This window comes from Physella acuta, unplaced genomic scaffold (assembly GCF_028476545.2).
Source record: "Physella acuta isolate Inbredline_101_S28 unplaced genomic scaffold, ASM2847654v3 ptg000636l, whole genome shotgun sequence".
NCBI lineage: Eukaryota > Metazoa > Mollusca > Gastropoda > Physidae > Physella > Physella acuta.
In genome coordinates, this window is record NW_026732155.1 from 35315 (window position 1) to 61084 (window position 25770).

The 25770-nt window shown below is 35.0% G+C and overlaps 2 protein-coding genes across 3 annotated transcripts; one reads left to right on the plus strand and one right to left on the minus strand.

The window, feature by feature from the left end:
• Positions 1 to 908: 908 nt before the first annotated feature.
• Positions 909 to 9568, minus strand: LOC131948287 (uncharacterized; the record flags this gene model as incomplete). The annotated part of the gene is made up of 3 exons (XM_059309832.1): positions 909 to 946; positions 6615 to 6646; positions 9384 to 9568. Coding segments are annotated over 3 exons (255 nt in total), but the record flags the coding sequence as incomplete, so codon positions are not given.
• A 1802-nt stretch (positions 9569 to 11370) lies between these two features.
• Positions 11371 to 20155, plus strand: LOC131948294 (protein MIX23). Of its 2 annotated transcripts, XM_059309850.1 has the most exons (6): positions 15747 to 15875; positions 15986 to 16296; positions 18561 to 18686; positions 19386 to 19532; positions 19791 to 19850; positions 20019 to 20155. In XM_059309850.1, the coding sequence occupies exons 2-6, from the start codon at positions 16294 to 16296 to the stop codon at positions 20076 to 20078; spliced, it is 396 nt and encodes a 131-aa protein (XP_059165833.1). In that variant the 5' UTR covers positions 15747 to 15875; positions 15986 to 16293; the 3' UTR covers positions 20079 to 20155. The 2 variants fall into 2 exon arrangements, with proteins under 2 accessions (XP_059165832.1, XP_059165833.1); XM_059309849.1 differs by lacking the exons at positions 15747 to 15875; positions 15986 to 16296 and adding an exon at positions 11371 to 11453.
• Positions 20156 to 25770: the final 5615 nt, after the last annotated feature.

Below are 25770 nucleotides of genomic sequence, written 5' to 3' on the forward strand. Positions count from 1 at the left end.
GCCTCGGGTCGCCCCGACTGTGATCACCACCACCCACATGAAAGCACTACCCTGGAGCAGTAAGAGACAGAGGCGACCGCTCCCCCACCCTCTCCATCGCCCTTCCCACACTTCTCCAATATTCATCACCGGATTAGCATCAACAGTAAATTCCTCGCTACGACGCTTAAACAAACGAAACAAAGTCAAGAATTTGTTTCTATTCTTCCTGCCGTCATCACATAGCGTTCCTCAGATTCCGCGTGTTCCCTATAATCTCGCCGTCACGATCAGCTTCAATGCGAGACTATTCTCTGAAATTAATGGCCGAGTTTTTTTCTAAGGGCGTGATCACAAGACATATAAGCCATTTTATACTGGTGCACATCTTTATGTGCATGTTGGAAGGTGTTGCTGCAGCAAACAGATGCTGTATGATGGATTATGCTATGTTTGATGTATTATGCTTTGAATGATGAATTACGCTATGTATGATGTGTTATACTGTGTATGATGTATTATGGTGTGTATGATGTATTATGTTGTCAATTTTGTATTATGCTATGTATGATGTATTATGGCGTGTATGATGTATTTTGCTTCAATAATGTATTATACTATGTATAATGTTTTATGCTGTCAACATTGTATTATGCTATGTATGATGTATTATGCTATGTATGATGTATTATGCTATGTATGATGTATGATCACTATCATGTATTTGAAGTGACTACAGCAACTAATGACGTTGATGTATGGTTTGCTACTTGCACTATCATAAATTAAAAAATTCGACAAAAACAAAATCCTGTTGTTTTTTTCCACTAAACATGGACTCTCGGAAAGATTATTCAATCAAAAATCTCTTGACAGTTACATCCTTGACACAAATCACCGTCTAGATATTGATCATGTGGACATTCACACTAGACATTGACAGACGTTGACACGCTAGAAATAGACACTGAAGACATTGACCCTCTAGACATCAGCACTCTAGACACTCTAAACTTTATTCTCTAGACATAGACACTAAACCCTCTAGACTGTAGACATTAATCCTCTAGACATTGACACTCTAGACATTGACACTCTAAACATAGACCCTCTAGACATTGACACTCTAAACATAGACCCTCTAGACATTGACCCACTAAACATAGACCCTCTAGACATTGACCCACTAAACATAGACACTCTAGACATTGACCCACTAATCATCGACACGCTAAACATTGACCCACTAAACATTGACCTACTAAACATTGACCTACTAAAAATAGACCCTTTAGACTGAGCGACGTGTCAGGTGACAGTAGTTAAAACAAATTGTATTTTGATTCTTTTCATCAGTGCATAGAATTCAAGCTTTCAATATGATGCCAACTGAACAAGGCATCACATTCCTAGATTTTTAAATGCAGAAATCTAATCAACGAACAATCATTTTTTTCTCTGTTCAATGTTTAGAAAATGACAATAACAAAAAGAAGACTATCTCTTAAATCTTGAAAAATATCGAATCTCTTTCATACTAATCTGTTAGCAAATCTCATCCCGTTACTTTGGAGGCTACGAGTAGTGACGTCCATTGGTCAATTCTGACCTCAGCTGTCAACTAGTTTGACAATCAACAGACCAGGGTGGGTGTGTGTGGTAAAGCTGAAATCTATGTTATCAGCCACATCTACGGTGGGCATCACATTTTAAAACCTTTAGCACATCATCAGATTGCTCAACAACAACTACAACGTACCATCACATTTCTGAATTATACATTAAGCAGATCATCAAATTTCTCAACAACATCTCTAGAAGATCAAATTTCTCAAAAACACCTCTAGAAGATCAAATTTCTCAACAAACACCTCGTGAAGATCAAATTTCCCAACAACACCTCTAGAAGATCAAATTTCTCAACAACACCTCTAGAAGATCAAATTTCTCAACAACACCTCTAGAAGATCAAATTTCTCAACAACACCTCTAGAAGATCAAATTTCTCAACAACGCCTCTAGAAGATCACATTTCCCAACAACACCTCTAGAAGATCAAATTTCTCAACAAACACCTCGTGAAGATCAAATTTCCCAACAACACCTCTAGAAGATCACATTTCCCAACAACACCTCTAGAAGATCAAATTTCTCAACAACACCTCTAGAAGATCAAATTTCTCAACAACACCTCTAGAAGATCAAATTTCTCAACAACACCTCAAGAAGATCAAATTTCTCAACAAACACCTTGTGAAGATCAAATTTCCCAACAACACCTCTAGAAGATCAAATTTCCCAACAACACCTCTAGAAGATCAAATTTCTCAACAACACCTCTAGAAGATCAAATTTCTCAACAACACCTCTAGAAGATCAAATTTCTCAACAACACCTCTAGAAGATCAAATTTCTCAACAAAAACCTCCAGTAGATCATCAAATGTTTCAATAAAATCTCAAGCTAAACATCAAATTTCTTAAGAACATCTCCAGCAGATCAAATTTCTCAACAACATCTCCTAAAGATCATCACCAACACCTCCAGTACATCATCAAATTTCTCACCAACACCTCCAGTACATCATCAAATTTCTCACCAACACCTCCAGTACATCATCCAATTTCTCACCAACACCTCCAGTACATCATCAAATTTCTCACCAATACCTCCAGTACATCATCACATTTTTTCAACCACTCCTACAACAGAACATCCGTTCACTAAACAACGCCTACATAGGACGCCAATGAGAGCCTTGCTACCCATAATGTTCTAGCATGACCTAAACTCCCATGACGTGGAGTTAACTTACAAACATATTGGATCAAGAATCTAATCAAGATAATCCCTAAGATAATTTGCTTGTCTTGTTTTGTAGCCGTATTTTGTCATATGACTCGGCCCAGCCAATGAAAAGAGAGATGTGTGGGTGAAAGATGGCCGTATAGAATGGACCAACCAACTGATCAAGTACTACTGGACCAGTCAATGTTGGAGCATGCGCAGTCATACGAAATAAACGCAAAAATATGTTTTTACTTAAAAAAAGAAATATAGCTTCCACTTGCACTTCAAATTCTGAAAATATTTTTTTTTTACCTTCTGCTTATTTTCAGATTAAATTCGAATAATTTTTTTTGTTTATTGTTAAAACTAAGCTATTTATATTTTTAATTAACGAGAATCTAAATGCTAATCCACGAGAGAAAATATTCAGAATGTATTGATTATCTGAGACGCATTGTTTCAGTTTCTCGTGCTGTGTGAACACGTGACACACTGATTAAAATTCTAATTAATTATTTCTCATTAATACTCTTTTTAAATGTTATGTTTATTTTGAATAATACACTTATTAGTAGTAAGATGTTTAATATAAATGAAACAAAACGCTTAACTAATTTTTCTTAGATGAACTGATCAAATATGAGGTTTTAGTAAGGTCAGGCATTGGAGACGATAAGATAGCACTGCGCCTTCGTTTCTATTAACAATAGTTTTAAAGTTTATACCACCTTCACAAAAAACAAATGAGACCGAACTCAAAAGTTTGAGAAATAATACGAAAATACCGCACTTTATTAATGAAATAGTTCGACCATTTGTTTGTTTTTAAGACAAAAGCCTACGGGTAAATACAGTTAGTTGGTTTCGGTTTTTCTAGTGAGAACAAAGTGGTTTTATTCTAATCATCTCTCAAAGAAAAAAAAACATTGGAATCACCAGCTTTTATTTCTATCAGTTTACTTTGATTTCCTGTCTGGCTTAATTAACGTGATTGTACTGTAACATTAATGAATTTTTTTTTCAAACAAAAATATGTTAGGTCCAACTGTGCTTAAATTTTTTGTATATACGTGTGTAAAGATATAACTATATATATATATATATATTTATATATATATATATATATATATATATATATATATATATATATATATATATATATATATTATATAGATATGTATATATATGTATGTATGTGTTACATGCACATGTACACGTACAAGTGTGTATATATATGTGTATGTGTATGTGCATGTGCATGTGTATGTGTATGTGTATGTGTATGTGTATGTGTATGTGTATGTGTATGTGTATGTGTATGTGTATGTGTATGTGTATGTGTATGTGTATGTGTATGTGTATGTGTATGTGTATGTGTATGTGTATGTGTATGTGTATGTGTATGTGTATGTGTATGTGTATGTGTATGTGTATGTGTATGTGTATGTGTATGTGTATGTGTATGTGTATGTGTATGTGTATGTGTATGTGTATGTGTATGTGTATGTGTATGTGTATGTGTATGTGTAAGTGTATGTGTATGTGTATGTGTATGTGTATGTGTATGTGTATGTGTATGTGCATGTGCATGTGCATGTGCATGTGTATGTGTATGTGCATGTGCATGTGCATGTGTATGTGTATGTGTAGGTGTAGGTGTAGGTGTACGGGTACGGGTACGGGTACTGGTATGGGTATGGGTGTGGGTATGGGTATGGGTATGTGTATATACTGTATATGTATAGCCCCCTACAAACCCCTCCTACAAACCCCTCCCTAACCTGTTTTACTTATATATATATATATATATATATATATATATATATATATATATATATATATGTGTGTGTGTTTGTATTTGTGTGTGTGGGGGGCAGACCTATATAACATATATCGTATATAAATGTATGTATATACCGAGTGAGAGAGAGAGCAATAGAGAGAAACATGGAGAGAGAGAGAGAGAGCGAGAAGAACTCTAGTGGGCCTACTTTGAAGCTGACACTTAATCCCGGACGAATTAATGTACCCAACTCTCTGAGCAGAATTCCATCCCCTTTCATCATTATCTCCCCTGGTTACTTTGTTCTCCATGTTAACAAATGGAGATAAGCCAAATTCCCGAGGGAGACCATGTTGAAAGCACAGATTACGCCTGCCTATTATCTCCCTTCGTCACTAGCCAACAAGTTCGTAGATCAAGGAAACCCGCTTATGTCAAATAATGACTTCTGACATCCAACGCGCTGACATTGAATTTGAAATAACGCTGACCAGCGCGCACGTGAATGACGGTCACATTGCGACACGGCGCCTCTTGCGTTTTCTCGCCAAGTTTTTTTTTAGCTGCTGAACTTGATTTTGAACTTTGTTTTACGGATGTTTATTTTGTAAACCAAAAAGGGGAAGGAAATCTTGTATTTAGAAATTACGAAACTAGCCTAGGTATTTTTATATTAAAAAATGTCTTCTAAAATAGAATACGCTTTAATTAAGTTATGAAAACTCACAGTTTTGTTTATCAATTTCTATTTTTATTGAAAGCTTTTCCTTAGATGGCTATGTCTGTATGTCTGTGCGTCTTTTTGTGATCAAATCTTTTAACTCAATTTCGACCCAACTCAAATGATGCGATTTTTTCCCCTCAACTTTCCAAATTCCTTTTCAAATGGCACCATAATACTATGTAGTCATTAAAAATAAGGTTAAAGAATGGATGACTCTCCACTCACCCATAGACAACATACTATCCACTCATCCGTGATGTTAGTTAGACAACATTATGGATAGATACCATACTATCCACTCATCCGTGATGTTAGTTAGACAACATTGGAGATACATACCAGACTCTTCACTAAACCATGACTCCTAAAACACTAGCCGAGCTCCATCCAGTCCACAGACCTCACACTACTATACTGGACGTGTATGTAATAAAACTGGCGGTATACATTCTTTCTGCCAACACAGTATCTGGTTCCTCAATTGTTTCTAACGTAGCATCCATCACACATGATAAAAATAGTACGAATAAGCTTATTTTATAACAACATCATGTTGGCCCCATGAGCCATACTGACGTGTACAGTTTTATACAGCAGGCTCACATTTTCTTCTGGCTTATGTCAACACATTCACATTTTAGGGTTTGGGTAAACGTTAGGTTTAAGTTGAAGGAGACTTGTAAATAAAATACTTTCACCATCAAATTTCCCGACCCATCTGCCCGACCCACGTTTTTTGTCATCAAATGTATGAAAATTTATTTTCTACTTTTTAGTCCACAAGAAAAACGTGGGGTTTTTTAAAGTTTTTTTTAAGTATTTTATTTTCTCCTTTTTAGTCCGTTGCTACACATGAAAAACGTGGTTTTTAAAAAAGTTTTTTATATAGTTTATTTTCTACTTTATCTAATGACCTGATTAAGTATGACTTGACTAAGTGTTTATAAATACACGGACTAAAAATCTTGAGCGACCAGGATTCGAACCTGGGTTGTCGCGGCCACAACGCGAAGTACTAACCACTATACGATCACGGCCAGCGCGCTCACATCGATTGGGGCCGAAGTAACTGTGTCAATAGGCCTCCAGTCTTGTCGGTATCTTTAGAAATCATGTTTTCAATTTTATGGTCCTTGGGGTGTAATTAAATTAAGCTAATTACGGTCTCTAATTGCTAATTTTTATGATTGCATCTGAAATTGTTATGCGAAAGTAGCCTACATGCCAAATTTCAGATCTATAGAGCAATCAGAAGTGGGCTAGTTTTCGATGTCAATTTTAACAACAAACACACGCGAAGCTGAGTTAATAAAAACGTGTTAAAAATGCTGTGAACACATATCGGTCTACGACTAAACCTCAGGGAAGGGGTTCATATTTCTTTCTTATAAGGGGTCGCCGTGGTCGAGTCGGTAAAGCTCATGTTTGCATAACCGAAAAGTCTCGAGTTCGAACCCTCGGGCAGATGAGGCTCGTTAGCTCGGGACAGCCACTCTTCTAGGAGAGACAACTCCAATATCAAACAACTGCTGCCTTGTAGTTTGTTCTTGGTTGGACAAAAGGCTATGGAAGCAAATCCAAAAAGAAAAGCAGGCTGAAATTTGAGTCAAACCAGTTGACACGTATCCTTGGTTGTGTTGGATGGTGTATACCTTCCAACACTAAAATTAAGAACGAAGAAGATGATACATCTTATATACCCTTTCATAAACTGGTACAAACCGGGCTATTACAACTCACAGCACCAGAACTGAACAAGGACGAACAGGTTTGAGTACCAAATACAAACAACATTCACCCCCATTCATCCCCCTTCATCCGTTCTCTACAGAAACACATACTTCAGACATATCTAATTGGCAAGTTTCTAATAGTTTTGTACACTATTCCATAAACACTAACTTCAGCTATATCTCACAGCCTCACTGCTACGTTTCAAATAGTTTTGAAGAATATTCTATCCACTGAGCTATGCCCTATTTCTAAATAGCATGACGTTTTTCTAAGACGTTCACAATCGATCATGATAAAAACATTTTCAAACGATGATCTAATTATTTTAATTAACTCAACAAAGTTAATATTTACTTCTAAAGGTCAACACTACAAGTATCACCTAGAATATCGCCCATGAACATAAAACTAAACCCTGGAACTACATTCTAGAGTCTAACAACTCCGTGAGCCTTTTGTAGTTACACATTTTAAAATGAACCCGCGCCCTAATCAAATCAACTGCTGATAAACATGACTTTTATGGTTTGGTAGATCCCCGAACGGCTAACGTCATTCATATTTCATCAAAAATAAGAAACAAGGAAACCGAATTCGTACAGAATATTTCATGTTTTAACTTTCAGGGCTTCATGAGCAAATAAGAATCTCTTTTAGTCTTAGCATTTAACAATGCTGAAGTTCAGCTGTAACATAAAATATGAACTTTATAATAAACATCGGCAAAATGTAAATAATATTCTTAATCGAGAAATTCTATATGTTCAACAAATTGCATTCGTTATTGTGTTTTAAATTTCAAATTTAAAAAAAAAAAGAAAACATTTCACAAGACATAGTTGTAAAAAATCGATGTTGGAAATTAAAGAACAAAAAAAAAATGTTTTTAGCTAGTTATTTTATTTTCCACACATTTTCTATTTCCTTTATTTTCAAACAGGGCTGACCGACCTGATCAGGGAAGTCAGGTAAAGCCGGACGGCATTGACCTTGGAAATCTAGGGGACTACGTTTTTAGATCACTAAAAAAGGGGAGAATACCGATACTTGTTGGTCGACTAAAAGTAGACTGATTGTCGACCTTGGTTAGACATCAAGTGTCAGCACATTTAAAAATTACAGGATTTCGAATAAATCAAAGACTTGCCAGATGTGTTTATTTTAAATCCACCTACACTAAACAGACAACGTACGAAAAATATAATGACGTAAAATTTCCAGACATGACAGCCATTTTAAAAACCTTGTAAATTGAGACTTGCCATAACAATTTCCTTACACAACCAGCTGGAAGGAGCATAAATAAAGTTACAAGGATTCCATATGATAATCAGAAACCCGGTGGGCTGATGGGTTGAGAAACCCAGTGGGCTGATGGGTTGGATTACATTCCTCTTAGCCTCGACAGTATATTGTTTCATCGGAACCTCGGCATCTATAAATAGATAATCAAGTAGGCAGACGTTAAACACGAAGGCATAAATTGCTAATTAATTTGTATTGAATTCGAGACAACTTTCGTTAACTTGGGAATATATTTTTAGTATAAGAGCTTCTTCTCGTTTAATGGAGGTTTAATCCAGATATAAAGAGAAAATATTATTGTTTTAATTTAAATTATGTCGTAAAGTAAGGCAAGTATCTGAGGCGAATTAAACATTGACGCCCTGGGGTCCATGGAAATTAACGCCACAAGGGTTCGTTATCTTTTCTGACAACTACAAGACATGAATGTCAACTATTTGGATAACTCTAACAGGTGGAGGTACCAGGTACAGCCAGAGTTAGTTGCCTCAGCCAGACATGACCACCACCTTCAGCAGGTCTCAGCCAGTGTAGCTACAGTTCTGTACAGAGTATCTGAAGGTCTGTATGGCGGCCAATGGCGATGGTCAACTGGGCGATGGCCAACTGGGCGCTTGTCAACTGAGCGATGGTCAACTGGGTGATGGTCAACTGGGTGATGGTCAACTGGGCGCTGGTCTACTGGGCGATGGTCAACTGGGTGATGGTCAACTGGGTGATGGTCAACTGGGTGATGGTCAACTGGGCGATGGTCAACTGGGTGATGGTCAACTGGGCGCTGGTCAACTGGGTGATGGTCAACTGGGCGATGGTCAACTGGGCGATGGTCAACTGGGCGATAGCCAACTGGGTGATGGTCAACTGGGTGATGGTCAACTGGGTGATGGTCAAGTGGGAGATGGTCTACTGGGTGATGGTCTACTGGGTGATGATCAACTGGGCGATGGTCTACTGGGTGATGGTCTACTGGGTGATGGTCAACTGGGCGATGGTCAACTGGGTGATGGTCAAGTGGGAGATGGTCAATTGGGCGCTTGTCAAATGGGCGATGGTCTGCAGGAAGGTGACGTGCTGAAGGATGATATAGTGGATGATGATATGGTGGATGATGATATGGTTGATGATGATGTGGTGGATGATGATGATATTGTGGATGATGATATGGTGGATGATGATATGGTGGATGATATGGTAGATGATGATATGGTGGATGATGATATTGTGGATGATGATATGGTGGATGATGATATGGTGGATGATATGGTGGATGATGATACGGTGGGTTATGATATGGTGGATGATGATATGGTGGGTGATGATACGGTGGGTTATGATATGGTGGATGATATGGTGGATGATGATACGGTGGGTTATGATACGGTGGGTTATGATATGGTGGATGATGATACGGTGGGTTATGATACGGTGGGTTATGATATGGTGGATGATGATACGGTGGGTTATGATACGGTGGATGATGATATGGTGGATGATGATATGGTGGGTTATGATATGGTGGATGATGATACGGTGGGTTATGATATGGTGGATGATGATACGGTGGGTTATGATATGGTGGATGATGATATGGTGGAAGATGATATGGTGGATGATGATATGGTGGATGATGATATGGTGGGTGATGATGTGGTGGATGATGATATGGCGGATGATGATACGGTGGGTTATGATATGGTGGGTGATGATATGGCGGATGATGATATAGTGGATGATGATGTGGATGATGATGTTGTTGTTGATGATTATATGGTTAATGATAAGTTGGGTGTAGCAAGTGTATTGTGGATTTTTACTTCTCATGTATGGTGGTTGTGTTTTAGTATTATTGCTCTGTACGTTTTACCATTTAATTGCAATATATTTTTTCATTACATTTTTTAAAAACACATTCTACATGAAAAATTGTTTTTATCGATAAACAAATATACAGCAGTGCTTCTTGACCAGAAAGAGTTTCTTCCAGGCATCTCTTCGGGGGGGCGTGGGGGGGCAAAGCCCGCCCCCCCCCCCCGGAAAAATTCTACCGCCCCCCCCCCCCCCCCCCCGAACGAAATGAAATTTATATAATTTATATAGAAAATATATACTTTTAACAGTATCCCCCCCCCCCCCCCCCGAAGAAAGACTACCGCCCCCCCCTCCCGAAAATTTCAAGTGCCCCCCCCCCCCCCCCGTAGTAAAAAGTCTGGAAGAAACACTGTTCTTGACTAACTGAGCTTCTGACAATATAGATCTTTCGTGCAAGTTTTCGTAATGGCTCTAGACTAGAGTCTAGATCTACATCATCTCCATAGCTTTTCATTAACGTTTTTTAAGCTTAGCACACACTTGTTTTAAAGTTGTTCAATGTCGCAAATGATTAGAGACCTCATCTCCTGTTCATTTCCCCCTTTTCCTGGTACATAAAGATGTCCCCAGGAATGCCCACGAACTGACAGTGGTGAACTGGGTTGATTCTTTGTCACTTCTTTAAATACGTGCTATCTTTCTTGATGAAGCCATACAGGGGAGTTTACGTTTCCAGTTCCACTTCTGATTGTCAAAAAATAGACTGTGGCAAACTAGAATTTTATTATTACAATTTCAAAGATTCTTGAGATGCTTAAATTAGTAATATTAAATTGTAGTTCAAATTTTGTAATAGAAAATAACATTGATTCAAATAAAACTATATATGGCCTTATATATATATATATATATATATATATATATATATATATATATATATATATATATATATATATATATATATATAGGCCTATATATAGGCCTATTATATAATATATAGGCCTAAGTTAAGTTATATAAGTTAAACATTATTCAACAATCATCACGCTTACATGTTATTATTTTAGCTAAATCTAGGCCTATAGATCTATATCTATTTAAATTTAATAGTTTCTATTTAAATGTAATTTTTAAAAATAAAAGGTAATTAGACTTGATCTAGACTAGACTCTCTAGATCTAGAATCTAGAAATCTAGATTTTGTTCGAAAGCTAGCCTATATTGATTCTATTCTAAATATATAAAGGGCATAGGGGTCAAGGTGTAACCAACATGGCGGCGCCCAGCGAACAACGGTATCTTCCATGCGATGACTTTATGAAATTCCAGGTAAAAATAAGTTTTAAAATAATATAGTATGACCTGTAGTTCTTGATTAGGTTTATTTTCCAAGGGTAAAATCTCAAGGTGCAATATATAGATCTAGAATCTAGTTGTTTTAAATATCTAAAATAAGGCCTCCAAACTTCATCATCAGTTTCATGATCAGTGATCCTGATCACTGATCAGTGACTGACTTCAGAAGTACGAGACAAGACTTCACTATAGAATAAGAATAGATCTAGATTCTAGATCTAGATCTACGACACTAGATTATTTATACGTAAAACTACGTTAAGACAGAAAGCCATGACAACAATCATTCAGCAATGGCAATAATAAAGGGAGTAATTGAAAAATAAATAATAGGCTAGGTTTTCTTATTAAATTATTTAATTAAAATTGTCTGTCACTTATGATACATCATTACAAACTTTATCACTTACTGGTTAATTTGAGACCAAATGTAATGGTCTAGCTTAATTAGGGGCCAAGAAAACAAACAAAAACAAAATGACCAATTAACTTCTTAAAATGCGAAACTCTTTTTCGCCATCAAAAAAGCTCAAAAAGTTACGTTGGTTTGTGTTTTCCATTCGTAGCATGATGTCATAGCAATTACGACAACATTGGGTATTTTAGTTACCAAAAAAAACCTAAACATTTTGTTGGAAATAAAACTTTCTATTCATTATGTTTATTAAAGAAATATCAGACATGTTTATTATAAATTCTATGTAGGCCTATAATGTACAATTTAAGACATTAGGCCTTCCATGATGAATTGAACAATCAATACCCATGAATATGATAATAAAATTAATATCCAAAACTAAAAATAGATCTGACAGAAATCTAGATCTAGGCATTCTAACTGTAAAGACAATACAGTATTAGGTAAGATGATAAATCAACTTTTTTTTTAAACTTTAAAATAAATACTCTATAGGCCTAATTATTTTTCTCTTAGGCGAAGTTTTTTTTTTTTTAATCAGCTATGCGTAGTAAATCTATAGTTCTGTAAGCTTGCATGAACTTAAAATGACCCTAAGTTGTTTTACAATTTGCTTGGTTTATGAGGGGAGGGGTGGGATTGCCCACCGACGATCTCTAACAGCAATCGTTAATGCTGTGACGTATGTATGGTAGGCCTGCTGAACTCACGGTGAACCCTCAACCGTGTCAACATTTTTCTCCCGCAGATGAGAAAATGTAAGCAGTCGATCTCGCGAGCGACGATGTTAGGAAAATCTTGAATAATTATTTTATAAAATATTATTTCGATCAAAAAATATTTTTAAAAAAGAAAGAAAATAAAGCCGCTCGTGGCATTTCCTATGTGAAACAATAAAATAAAGCACAACTGATTTACTTCGGATTCGAACTCGGAGATTCTAGGTCACCTACCGCACCGTTCTGTTTACTCTGCCACACACCACGATGTATTGGAAAATAAAATATTAGACATTTTGTATCAAAAGATTGCTAAAAGGAAATAAATACTACTTTATTTATTAATGATATCGTACTACGTAGTAACTGAATAACTGCGTAAATTTGACACACAATTCCTATATGTTTAACTAACACAACAGCATTAACGAGGTTGACCAAGTCTAAAAATAAAAAAAAATTGCCAGTAGGCCTAATTAGATTTAGCACAAAAAAGGCTCGGAATGTTGCATTGTTTAAAATACAATACTAAAACCTAATTAAAAACTACATATAATTTCATATAAATTATGCAGTCGGGTAGGCCACGAAGTATTTAGATCTAGTATTTACAAGGTTAACGACCGGTCACGAATTATGTTCAATAAAACTAACAGTGCAGTCGGCCTACTTGGCTTGCAGTGAAGTAAAAAAATCAATATACTTATAAAATTACTAATACTAAATACAATAATAATGTCCACAATTTCTACACACGCTACAACTGAATTATAATTAAAATACTAGACTTAACAGTGCATTCCGCAAAAAACAAAAATTAGTTGTTTCTATCTGACAACTAGCGTAACAATGACGTAACGTTACTAAAAATAGCAGAGGCATGGTATTTCTATGGTGAATTGGATTTTGGAAAGGGGAAACATCATCAATGTAATTAATCATGGTAAATATCTCAAATATATATTTATCTAGGATCTGTCGAGCGCTGTTGCCCGGTGGTCGGTCGTTTTTCATTGAAGTTCAGCTTCTCCTGAGAGTGATCAACAAGCAATGCTTGTATTAATTATAACTACATATCTCGCAAATTTTTCTGGCATTTAAGCCATAGTATCCATTTCCTTAGCATTTCGCATTAAAATAATGATGAAATATTGCTAGATTAGCAGTTTTTTCATTTTTGTATATAGGACCCCCCCAAAAACACTTAAAATGCGAAAACCAAAAGAGCATGACGTTTCAGGGTCAGGCTCTGACTTCCGGTTTTGGTATGGAGATTAACTACTAAATTCTAAATTCTAGCACCTTAAAATTAAAAAAAAAACAAATTGAATTCTAAAGTCAGGGAAAATAAAAATGGTATTCTATTGTTTTAGGTACGTAAAATCGCCTGCGACTAGTAATGTGAAAAACAGGTGACTCCTTAAATTTTAATAATTATTTCACATTTTGAGGAGGATTTATGTTTTGAAAAATGCAAAATGTTCCCTTGTTTCATTTATGTACCTGTTTTTAAACAACCGAGTTAAACCTTTTCAGTAATAAATGAAGACTAGCGACGTTTCCAACAGATGAAACCGTGCTCATTTACTATAGCAGCCATCTTTTTTTTTTATTGTAAACTTATAGTGCAAGATTCAGGGGAAGCCACTCTAACTTACAGATGGCCGCTTTTTATATAGCAAATCCTGCTCGCAAACACTGCTGTTTAAAGATAATTTCTTGTCAATATTGATATATTTAGCCATTGATTTAGGTTTATTATTCATTTATCTATAATATTTGACACAAATATATCACAATATATACGTCTATTAAACCTTGACAATGATAGATTACCTAAAAATTGTAGGCCTAAAAATTAAAAATGCCCTTGGCTTGATCATAGATCTAGAAATCTAGACTAGATCTAGAATACGGTAATCTATCGTTTTAGGGGCATAAAATTGGCCGAGGCTAGTAATGTGCGAAAAAGTTGCCTCATTGTTAAGGCTTTAACTTTAGGCTGCATTTGCGCGGTTTGCTACGTGTAAGGTCGCCTATGCGTGGTTCGCTCAGCGTTACGCTTACTATTTACCTTAGGTGGCACGCGATCTAAAAAAAAAAACAGATATCAGGACGATTTTTTTTTCGTGGTAACATGAATTTAATGTTGACAGATCTAGATCGAGTTTAAGTGTATTTATATTATTTCAACACCTAAGAGTCTAGTACTTGTAAAAAAAACAGTACAGTGTAGTGTCAAGGAAAGTTTGTGAGGTCAGATGATAGTCCTAGATCTAGCAGCAATCTAGCTAAATCAAACTGTTCTTTAACCTTTAGGCCTAGCCATCTAGCATGCGTGATAGTAGATCTAAGTCTATATTATTTATCCTATGTGAACTTAAAAAAAAAATTCAATTTGCTTTAGGGAGGAGGGGGTGTGGGAGGAAGAGAGAAGTGAAGACAGACGATCTCGTGAACGTGTGTTCATTCTATGACGTATGCTTTAGGCGTGCTGAACTCACATTGACCTCGCCGACCGTGGGATTTTCCACTCATGAGATAGTAAATGTAAGGCAAGCAAGCAATCACACCAGTAACGATGTTTGGAAATTTATTTTTAAAAATAAAGGATCATACGTCATATTTTCAATATGAAAAAAAATGTTCGAACTCGGAGCTCGGGGTCTATGAACTACAGTCTACAACTGGCACACTGTTGACTCAACCACACCGGATGTGATAGAGAAGTAAAAAGTAAGCATTTTCAATTACAAGATGGCAAATATAACCTGCAAGACGCATAGTCTATTCCTTAGAGTTAGGGGCCACGCTCTGCGAGGCGCGTAGTCACTTCGTTAACTTTAATTATAACTTTAATAGAAGTATAGGCCTATAGGGCCTAGTATTTAGTATATTGTTATATATTTGTGTCAAATATTAGCCTATAGATAGGCCTAACTGAATTATAAGCAAAAATCAATTGTTAAATATATCAATATAGGAAAGAAATTAACTTTAAACAGCAGTGTTTTCGAGCAAGATTTGCTATATAGTTAGAGTCCTGAGCAAGTCTCCCCCCCCCCTCTTCCCCAACGCCATACGAAATGGAAACAAATATACTTCAACCAGCGCCTCCCACCTCTGAATCTCTAACTATAATTTTACAAAAAAAAACTTAAGATGGTTGCTAAAGTAAATGAGCTTGGTTGCATTTGATGAAAACATCTCTAGTCTTTATTTTTACTGAAAAGTTTTAATACAATTGTTTAAAAAAAGGTACATTAATGAAACTTAAACATTTTTGTAACTTTCATAACATAAATCCTCATAAAAAAGTAAAAAAAAATTACTAAAATTAATGAGTCACTTTTTTTTCACATAACTAGTCTTGGCCGATTTTATGTACCTTAAATAATAGATTACCCTAAATCCTATAATTACAACAACGAAGTGACTACTCGGAAAAAGATTTTTTGCTTCAGCGTCTCCATCTGGTCAACAAAAGGCCTGCTCATGCGCAGTGACTTTAATAGCTGGGCTAGGGTTAGGGTCCTGCTGTTTGTTTGTAAACACATGCATTTGCAGTACCATCAAAAACATCATCGAAGGAAAGTCATAGTTTCTCTCCATTGCGCACGCGTATCTTTTTCCAGCTAGAATCGGCCTCACAACAATCAAGTCCAATCCATAGGCTATGGTTTGTATGATGGCCTAGGCCTAACTTAAAAAACTAACCCACCATATCACTGAAAATCAGTCCTATCATCGAAGCCATTAAAAACAAACCCATCTTTTCAAAAATCATTTTCTAGGCTACCTATTAAATTTGATAAGTAAAATTAGTATTAAATTAAAATTAAAGGTAAATAAATGTAGTTTTTTAATTGTTTAAGTCATCTTGAACAATATTGAATTTTAAAATCTTATGCGACACCCTACATTCAGTTTGACAAAAAAACATTAATTAGTTATTAGGCCTAACAACTTTCTGTCTAAATTATCATTTTAACAGTTAAAAAGTTTCTTAGGTCATTCAGCCTTCATCATCATAATAAAAACAGAAGTTCTTTGCCACTGCCATCTTGCTAGATGAACCATTATTTTACCAAAAAACTGTTAGTTTAATTATATATGTATCCTAATATATAAAATCCCATGTGCACGCTTCTCTCTCTGTCCACAACATATGTCCCGGGGCTATGAGATCAGTATCTTCAGCAATATAGGAGAACTTAATGATATAGATTTCTGTTGAAAATAATATGTTGGATGTATTAAATGTATAAACTAAATATCATTTAAATAAGGAAAATAAAAATAAAGGCATATTCGAATGTAGAAATAAATTTTTAATTATGCAACCGGTAAAGTGTTTATGGTTGTGACAAGAATGAAAAAATCAATGACGTCACATGTTTAAACTACGGAAAGTACTCTACACTAATGGCATCATCTTCCAATTTTAGAATATGAATAAAATGAACTATTTAATTCAAATTTGATTTAGACCTATAGATCTACTTTTCAAGACGCACGCTATGCAATGTATACAATTTTCTAGGCCTAAACTAATAAAAATAACTTTAAAAAACAACATGTATACCATTGAACAGCCGGGTTTTTAACAGATTCATTTCTCTTTAACAGTGTGTGCATATGATTTGGTTTTAATTTTTCTAATAGGTATTGGTAGCCTATGTTATTTTTAATGTCAGATTTTTAGCTATTTAGTTCTTTCTTTGCTTTGTCACTAATATGGTTCAACATTTGTTTTGACCAATGACTATTTTAGAAATTATTTTTCTCAAACAAGTAAACATTTAAAATATATAGGCATATCATTCATGTGTAACTGGTACCTATGGCTACTTTAATTATAATAGGCTTAATATGTAATAGATTTTAAAATTTCTAATTTTTTCAAAAAATCCTTTACCTTAATATAATTGATTTTAAACACAACACAATTCTATCTATTTATATAATTCTCTACGTTGCCCAACCATGTGGGACACCACCACGCAAGCTTGCTGACTCTCTAACCCTCCTCCCGCCCCCTCCCGCGCTCCCCAGGCATATAAAACAGTGTGTACCCACCCACCCCATTTGGACAACTGTGTCTTTCAGGAAGTCTTCACCGTCACTAAATAGCAGCATAAGCTACGCCACGGGTCGGCTCGTTACTTTTTATTGCGCAGTTCTTGTGACCAACACTGGTGAATCTAGTTGTTAATTTACTGGATATGTTATTTTTATATGCTGGCAGTTCTGGCTACTTTATCTAACAAACTGCTATAAAATAATTTACGTGATACTTTTATTACACACAGTGAAAGTAAATGTTATCAAACCAACTGTGTATTTTCTAGAATTTTAGATATCCTCATGTAGAAAATAATCTGTTTTCTTATAGCCTACATTTGGGACAAGTTGAGAGACTCTGAAATTGGTAGTTTCTACGTCTAATTCAAGAAAATTAATAAAAAAAAATGAAAAAGAAAGTTTCCAAGAACCATTATTTAATTTCTTGACATTATGAATCTAGAGGAGTCTTTACTCATCTTATTAGCCTAATTTAAGTCATTATTAGAGACCAGAGTCTACTTTCTAATACTAATGACCAATAAATAAATTAGGCTGCTAACAATAGAGGTCTAATTATGCATCTTTCAAACTAGATCTTCATTTCATTTATCGCAGGCAAATTTAAAATGTTTCCCTGGAAAATTCACATTACTATATATGGCATTTAAATATGCCAGGTGTCGTGTGGAAAATATTTTTATTACAGATGATCACTAGAACTATAAAATATCATCATATTGCATGCGTTGTTTAGTCCACCTCATTGTTGTTAGCAGCTGACTAGATCCACCTTATAGTTAGAATCACTATAACATTATTATTAATATTAAATGTCATTTTTGTTATGATTGTCTTTTTTTATATAACCACAAATAGGATGCATTAAAAAAGCTCCGGCTTATAGATGACAGAATCATACATGCCCTAAACACATCACTTCCTACACAATCTTTCAGAGACAAAGTAAATGTCTCCACAGAATGTAAACGCTTGTATGAAGAGGTAAGTAAACCTTTATATTTGTTGGTTTGTTTAATACACTGATTAGCAGTGACACATATGGCTCTTTCAAAAAATATGTGAGGCTTTTTTTTTTCATTTTTAATTTTTTACATATTTTATCATTTGCTCATTTATAGAGTGTGTTATTGAAAATCAGCTCTACATTCTAATGTTTGCCCATTTAACTGATTTAAAAGGCATGTGTAAATAATCGTTTAAAATAAAAGGTTTGCTGTTTTTGATGGAGAAAAAATATTTAAAAAAAAAAATTGATAGTGATAATTTGTTTTAAAAGCAATCAGTAAATTGTAAGAATACAGTAAAGCAGTTTAGTTTCTTAAGTTAAACATTAATTATAACATTACTGGCATTGATAATTTTGTTCATAATCAATGATATTGTTTTCATTTATTTTTGTAATGTAGCTTAAGAAGATAATCTAATTTCAATGCTCTCTCCAAACAGCTTTTGTGTGTTGTTCTGTGATTTAACCTGCTTTAATATTTTTATCATTTATTTACAATATTGTAATAAAGATAGTCTGGTCTACAGTTTACACATTTTAAAATTAAGACAATGTAGTTTTCAGAGCCACAAAAATTAAATTGTCTGCTGGAAATTGTTGCAGTCATAAAATAATAAGAGGTCTGAAAATGGTATTTGTATTTAAAAACTACTTTTTGTTTGTATTTTGTACAGATGCAGGTATCATATGACCAGCGGGACCAATCAATCCGCCATTGTATTGAGTTAGTTACAGATGATGTGAAAAAACTGAGGCAGAAGAAACTGGATGCACCTGATGATGTTGAAATCTTGAGATCATTAAGGAAGGAACAAACTAAAGTATGTTGTACAGAAGTTTTATAGCTAGGCTGTTGCTATTCTATGATATTTTTTCTTTAAAGTTGAACATTTTTGTTTAGCCAAAATATTATTCTAAAATCTTTTATCCTTAGTGTTAAGAAAAGTAGCCTTGTGGTTAAGAGATCAATTTTTTTTTAATTAACAATTATTTTTGTTTATTAAAATATTGAAACATTTGCATAAAAATTTTGTTCTGCTTTTATAATAAAAGGAGTAATTTATGCAAAACAATTTCAGTTGAAGCTAATGCAGCAAGAAATGAGTATAGAGGAAGTAGTGAAAGATAGGACTCTGAAGGTGGGTGTCATTTTGTTTACAAAGTTACATCTTCTAAAAGTTATAGATTATCTTTAAATATACTCAGTTAAGAAACTTTATATAAACATAGTGATTAGGCTTTGAGTTATTGAACTGAACTTGATAACTGTTGAGACTTGTGTAAAAAGTTGTCCCCCTGTGTTGCAGGTATTCTATGAAAGATGTCGAGACAGCTACACGCCACCGGCGGCTCCTATAGTCTTGTAACCATCAGCCAACATTAGACCAGCATTGTCGCATAAAGAATGATTTTTTAATTAAAATGTAACTTTTACACTGCTGTATTGAATGCTTGTTCCTAACATTGTTCTTGTAGAATGTCTTCATATAGTATACCCACAATTTTTAGGAAAATTAACACTATTTATATTATTATTTGGATAACAAAAAAAATTGTTTAAATCCTTCTGAGGTACACATGACTATATTTAAAAATTCTCTTGAACTTGAAGGCAGAAAAATTTACAGAAGGTTATATAAAAGTGAAAAGAAATATAATGAACATGAAAACATTAAATCGCTGATAAAGTAGATATATGTAGTTGATTTCCTCAGTAGATAACTCATGTTCTACACAAACAACAGAAACAGCAAGTATTGTTACATGTTTTTTCTGAGCTGGTTGCTCCTGATTGCATTAGTTACAAGATTGTGTTCACTGATTGTGATACTTCATAGTGTCCTACGTTGTGTCATGTAGGCTAGTTATTTCATAGTTGATTACATAGTGTATCTTGTAAAATAGATTGATTTATTGTTAGGATACCTCAGTAGATGAGAAATACATTTTCATGAGACAGACCTACGATAGTGAGTAGATTTTAAAAGTGTGAAAGTTCAGAAATTATTCTTTCTTTCCCAAACTGTTTTTGTATTCCTTGAGAACTAGCTCTAAAAAAATGAGGCCATCTTAAAAAATTTAATGTATATAATTTTCTCTTAAAAAACAATTTTCTCCAACAACAGAAAAAAAAATTAATGCCATGTTGCCTTAGTAGTACATGATTGATTTTTTATCTATGTGATCTGTAAAAGAAATTTTTTAAAAATTAAACTAGATGATTTTAATAATTATTTTTCTTGTATATAAATCAACTAAAAACTATTTTAAACTTGCAAACTAATCCATCAACTGTCCAAAAAACAGTTTCTCCCATCAAACTTTTTTGTTGTTCATCTAGTGTTGGATGGCTTGTCATTGGCTGTAATACTTTTGTAGGGTATTAAAATGTTAACATGTTAATAAAATTTACTTCTCTAAACATTCTATTTTTTAACATTGAGTTTAAATTTAGTACTATTTTGTAAACATTTTCAAGAGTCCACATCAATTTTAAGTAGCTTCATTGATTGAGACCTTTTCTATATCAATATGTAGATTGGTAATTTTTTATACAAAGAATATTATCTGGAGGTCATATCAAATGTTGCCCATCTAAATTATTATAAGAAATAGTCTTTACAATCTGCAATTTTGTTCTCATAAGGTCTATTTGACTAAGATAAAAATCTCTATAACTAAAATATACACTAAAAATATTTAACAAAAATTCCTCTCGCAGAATGTTTAGATTTTTAAAAAATAATTTAAGATGGGAGGCTACTCAATATTGAACCCTGGGAATATCCAGTTATCTTTCTTCAATACCCCGCTGACTAGAGCACTTTTTAGTTTATTCTTATCTAAAAATTTCATCTTTGCTGACCGAAATATGTCCACGACGAAAATAAAAATAATAAACACGGAAATTCTTTCTAATATTAAAATACTACCCAAAAAAGTTTTTTTTTTTTTTTACAATAAAATATCCTTGCCACAGATAAATGGGGTGGAGGTGAAATCCCCAGGTATGTGTTTGTGTGTCGTTCTGTAGTAGTACAACTGATCTAATGTCAACTCACCTTGGTGGTGTAAACTGCAGGTAGGATTGTCTTGGATGTGCAAGTTACATGTGTGGTGTAAGCTACAGGTATGATTGTTTTGGATATGCGTTACAGGTAGGATTGTTTTTAGTTTTGGTGATGTAGGCTGCAAGTGTGATCATACTGTTTGTGTAAGTTACAGGTATGATTGTCTTGATGGTGTAAGTTACAGGTATGATTGTCTTGGTGTAAGTTACAGGTATGATTGTCTTGATGGTGTAAGTTACAGGTATGATTGTCTTGGTGTAAGTTACAGGTATGATTGTCTTGATGGTGTAAGTTGTAGGTATGATTGTCTTGATGGTGTAAGTTACAGGTATGATTGTCTTGATGGTGTAAGTTACAGGTATGATTGTCTTGGTGGTGTAAGTTACAGGTATGATTGTCTTGATGGTGTAAGTTACAGGTAAGATTGTCTTGATGGTGTAAGTTACAGGTATGATTGTCTTGATGGTGTAAGTTACAGGTATGATTGTCTTGATGGTGTAAGTTACAGGTATGATATTCTTGATTGTGTAAGTTACGGGTATGATTGTCTTGATGGTGTAAGTTACAGGTATGATTGTCTTGATGGTGTAAGTTACAGGTATGATTGTCTTGATGGTGTAAGTTACAGGTATGATTGTCTTGATTGTGTAAGTTACAGGTATGATTGTCTTGATGGTGTAAGTTGCAGGTATGATTGTCTTGATGGTGTAAGTTACAGGTATGATTGTCTTGATGGTGTAAGTTACAGGTATGATTGTCTTGATGGTGTAAGTTGTAGGTATGATTGTCTTGATGGTGTAAGTTACAGGTATGATTGTCTTGATGGTGTAAGTTACAGATATGATTGTCTTGGTGGTGTAAGTTACAGGTATGATTGTCTTGATGGTGTAAGTTACAGGTATGATTTTCTTGATTGTGTAAGTTACAGGTATGATTGTCTTGATTGTGTAAGTTACAGGTATGATTGTCTTGATGGTGTAAGTTACAGGTATGATTGTCTTGATGGTGTAAGTTACAGGTATGATTGTCTTGAATAGTGTAAGTTATAGGTATGATTGTCTTAGTGAAATCCTGAGCAAATCTCCCCCCCCCCCCTCTTCCCCAACGCCATACGAAATGGAAACAAAAATACTTCAACCACTCCCTCCCCCCTCTGGAATTTTTTTGTGTGCACACCCCTAGCTGGTAGTTCAAATGCCCCTCCCGGAGAAAATTATCTGAAAGAAACCCTGGGTACAATCATTCGATTCATAGACAAAGATCCCCACACAGCCAGAAGTTTTACTCGCCAAATATCCCACACACTTCAACGTCCCACACGTACAATAAAGTCCTACACATTAAACTTCTCACATGAAGCACGTATGGAACTTCCTACACATAGGACTACAACACGATTATCTTCCCACTTACTAATATAAACGACAAATCAGATCACACACGCAACGTCCCACACACTACTCTACCCCCACATTTATCTCCCCCCCCCCCCCCACCCACACAACTGTTTACACACCATTGACCTATAATCTTCCCCACAATACCCGTGCTGATGCGCAGTTAACAAAACTGGGTGCGTTCAAGGCCGTAGGTGAGCGCTTGTATCCTCGTGCCTCACCTTCTGCCTCTAGTAAATCACTTTCAGGTAAATCACTTTTTCACGTCTTCATCCCCCTTCACTTTTTATTTACATCTTTAGAGAATCGGTGCAACACCAATCCCATAAATCATTTAAAGGCTGGTTTTGTTTTAAGTGATGCAACGTTTCCCATTTCTTCCCACACAGCTTAATTTTCAAATCCATAAATCAACACACAAAAACACCAGATTTAAAAAAAAAACATCGTATTTTGTTTTCTAAATCTAAAAATTGTTAACTTTTTGTACCTAAATTATTCTGGTCAAAAGTGTCAGTCGTACAGGGGAATTTGGTAAACCGCATTTTCACATTTTTGTCTTATTGTTTTCTAGTTATATTATATTAATAAAATCTTATTTGATTCCTAATCAAGGATATCCCCAACAGATATTCTTTTAGGCATCTCTTTGAGAAACGATTGCCCCCCCCCCCCAATTGACCTCCCACCCCGGACGAAATAGAAAAAAAAATACATTTAATAAAGAAAATAAAAATAAATATTATGGCCATATGACCATGTGGCCCTCGTACCCCCCCCCCCCCCCCCCCCCGTAGGTTTCAAGTGCCATACCTTCACCTCACCCTACCACGGGGAGAAATTTAAAAAAAAAACACCTCCCCCCCCACACACACACACACTTTAAAAAAATCTATAACCATTATTTATTACATACAATTGTTTTCGGCACCAAACTGGTACTTTTTTCTAATGGGTTTGATCAGGATACACGTCACTTCCGCTAAACATCAACAAAAAAAAAGCAGCCGTCAACCTGATTTCAACAGTGACCATGGATGTGAACAGGTGCACTAGCTAGTGAAAACATCTTGAACAGGTTTCTGGAAGATCAGGTGATTCGGTGTCGTGGCATTCTTAAACAACTCCAGGCTTGGGTTCGTTCAGTGCGTCAAACTTTATTGTACTTTCAAACAGTTTTGTCTTAACTTTTTCAAAAGGATCTGTACCTAAAGGTGCAGACATGAGAACAAACTCCATTATTTGACAGGAAGGAGCCATATTTAAAAACCACCCAATTTTTTAAGAACACCCTACTTTTTGTAATATGCTACGCTAGTTCAGGGTGTAGGCAAACATTAGGCACTAAGGGGAGTAACTGCAACCGTTCTAACACTATTACCTCCCCTCTCACTCAGCTACCTCCCTTAGCTTGACGGGTTTGAACAGTCTGCACCCGTCGTCATCTTTAACTGTGACTGCTATTGAACCCAAATTTAAACAAGCCCCCCCCCCCCCTCAATTCAAAGCTAAAGGCTAGCCCTTGAATAACGTGACCTTTATTTACAGCGCCCCCCCCCCCCTTTCCATCTGTCCATCGATCTAGCCAAGCTAGAAGAACGGTGCTGAGTTGTAGCGTGTACGTAAACACATTTTGTTTTGTCTAGAGAGGTGCACCTCTAACCTTACACCCAGCCATCATAAACCTTGCCAAGCGATGTAAATATTATATGTGTGTTTATATATATATATATATATATATATATATATATATATATATATATATATATATATATACAGATATACTCTTAAATATATAACTGCATCTTTTGTTAGGATGATGATGGAATGATGGTCATTGCGCATTGTGGTAATAATTAGTATTGCATTGAGAGAAAAGACACATTATATATATATATATATATATATATATATATATATATATATATATATATATATATATATATATATATATATATATATATATAATATATATATATATATATATATATATATATATATATATATATATATATATATATTGTGTATAGCGGAAAAATCGGTTCGTGGGATGACGAATAAAGCCTGTGATTTAGTAGAGAAATGATAATAACATTAGTGTAATGGGTAAGAAAATGTTGGTGATGATAAAAATCATTTAAAGTTGAGTACTGCTGCTTCGACTTCAGATGATGATGAACAGAGATGTATTTTGAAAAGTTTACAGTTTAACGTATGTATTTTTTTACATACCCCACATTATATAACACTTTTAAGGACCACCCCCTTCTCCCGCCCCACACATTATATAACATTTCTGTGGGCTACAACCCCGCATTCTATGTATCGCAACCCACCTCACACACACACATTATATAACATTTATATGGACCCCCACCCCACATTATAAAACATGTATATGCAGTGGCGTAGCGACCATTCCCGGGGACGAACTTTCAAATTTTCGATTTGCACCCCCCCCCCTTCAAACTTTCGATTTGCACCCCCCTCTCAAGTTTTTCTCTATATATTTTGCTATTTTTTGCCTTGGTGTCACCTCCTAAATGGTGTCACCCGGTGCGTTCCGCACCCCAGCCCCCCCCCCCCCCTCG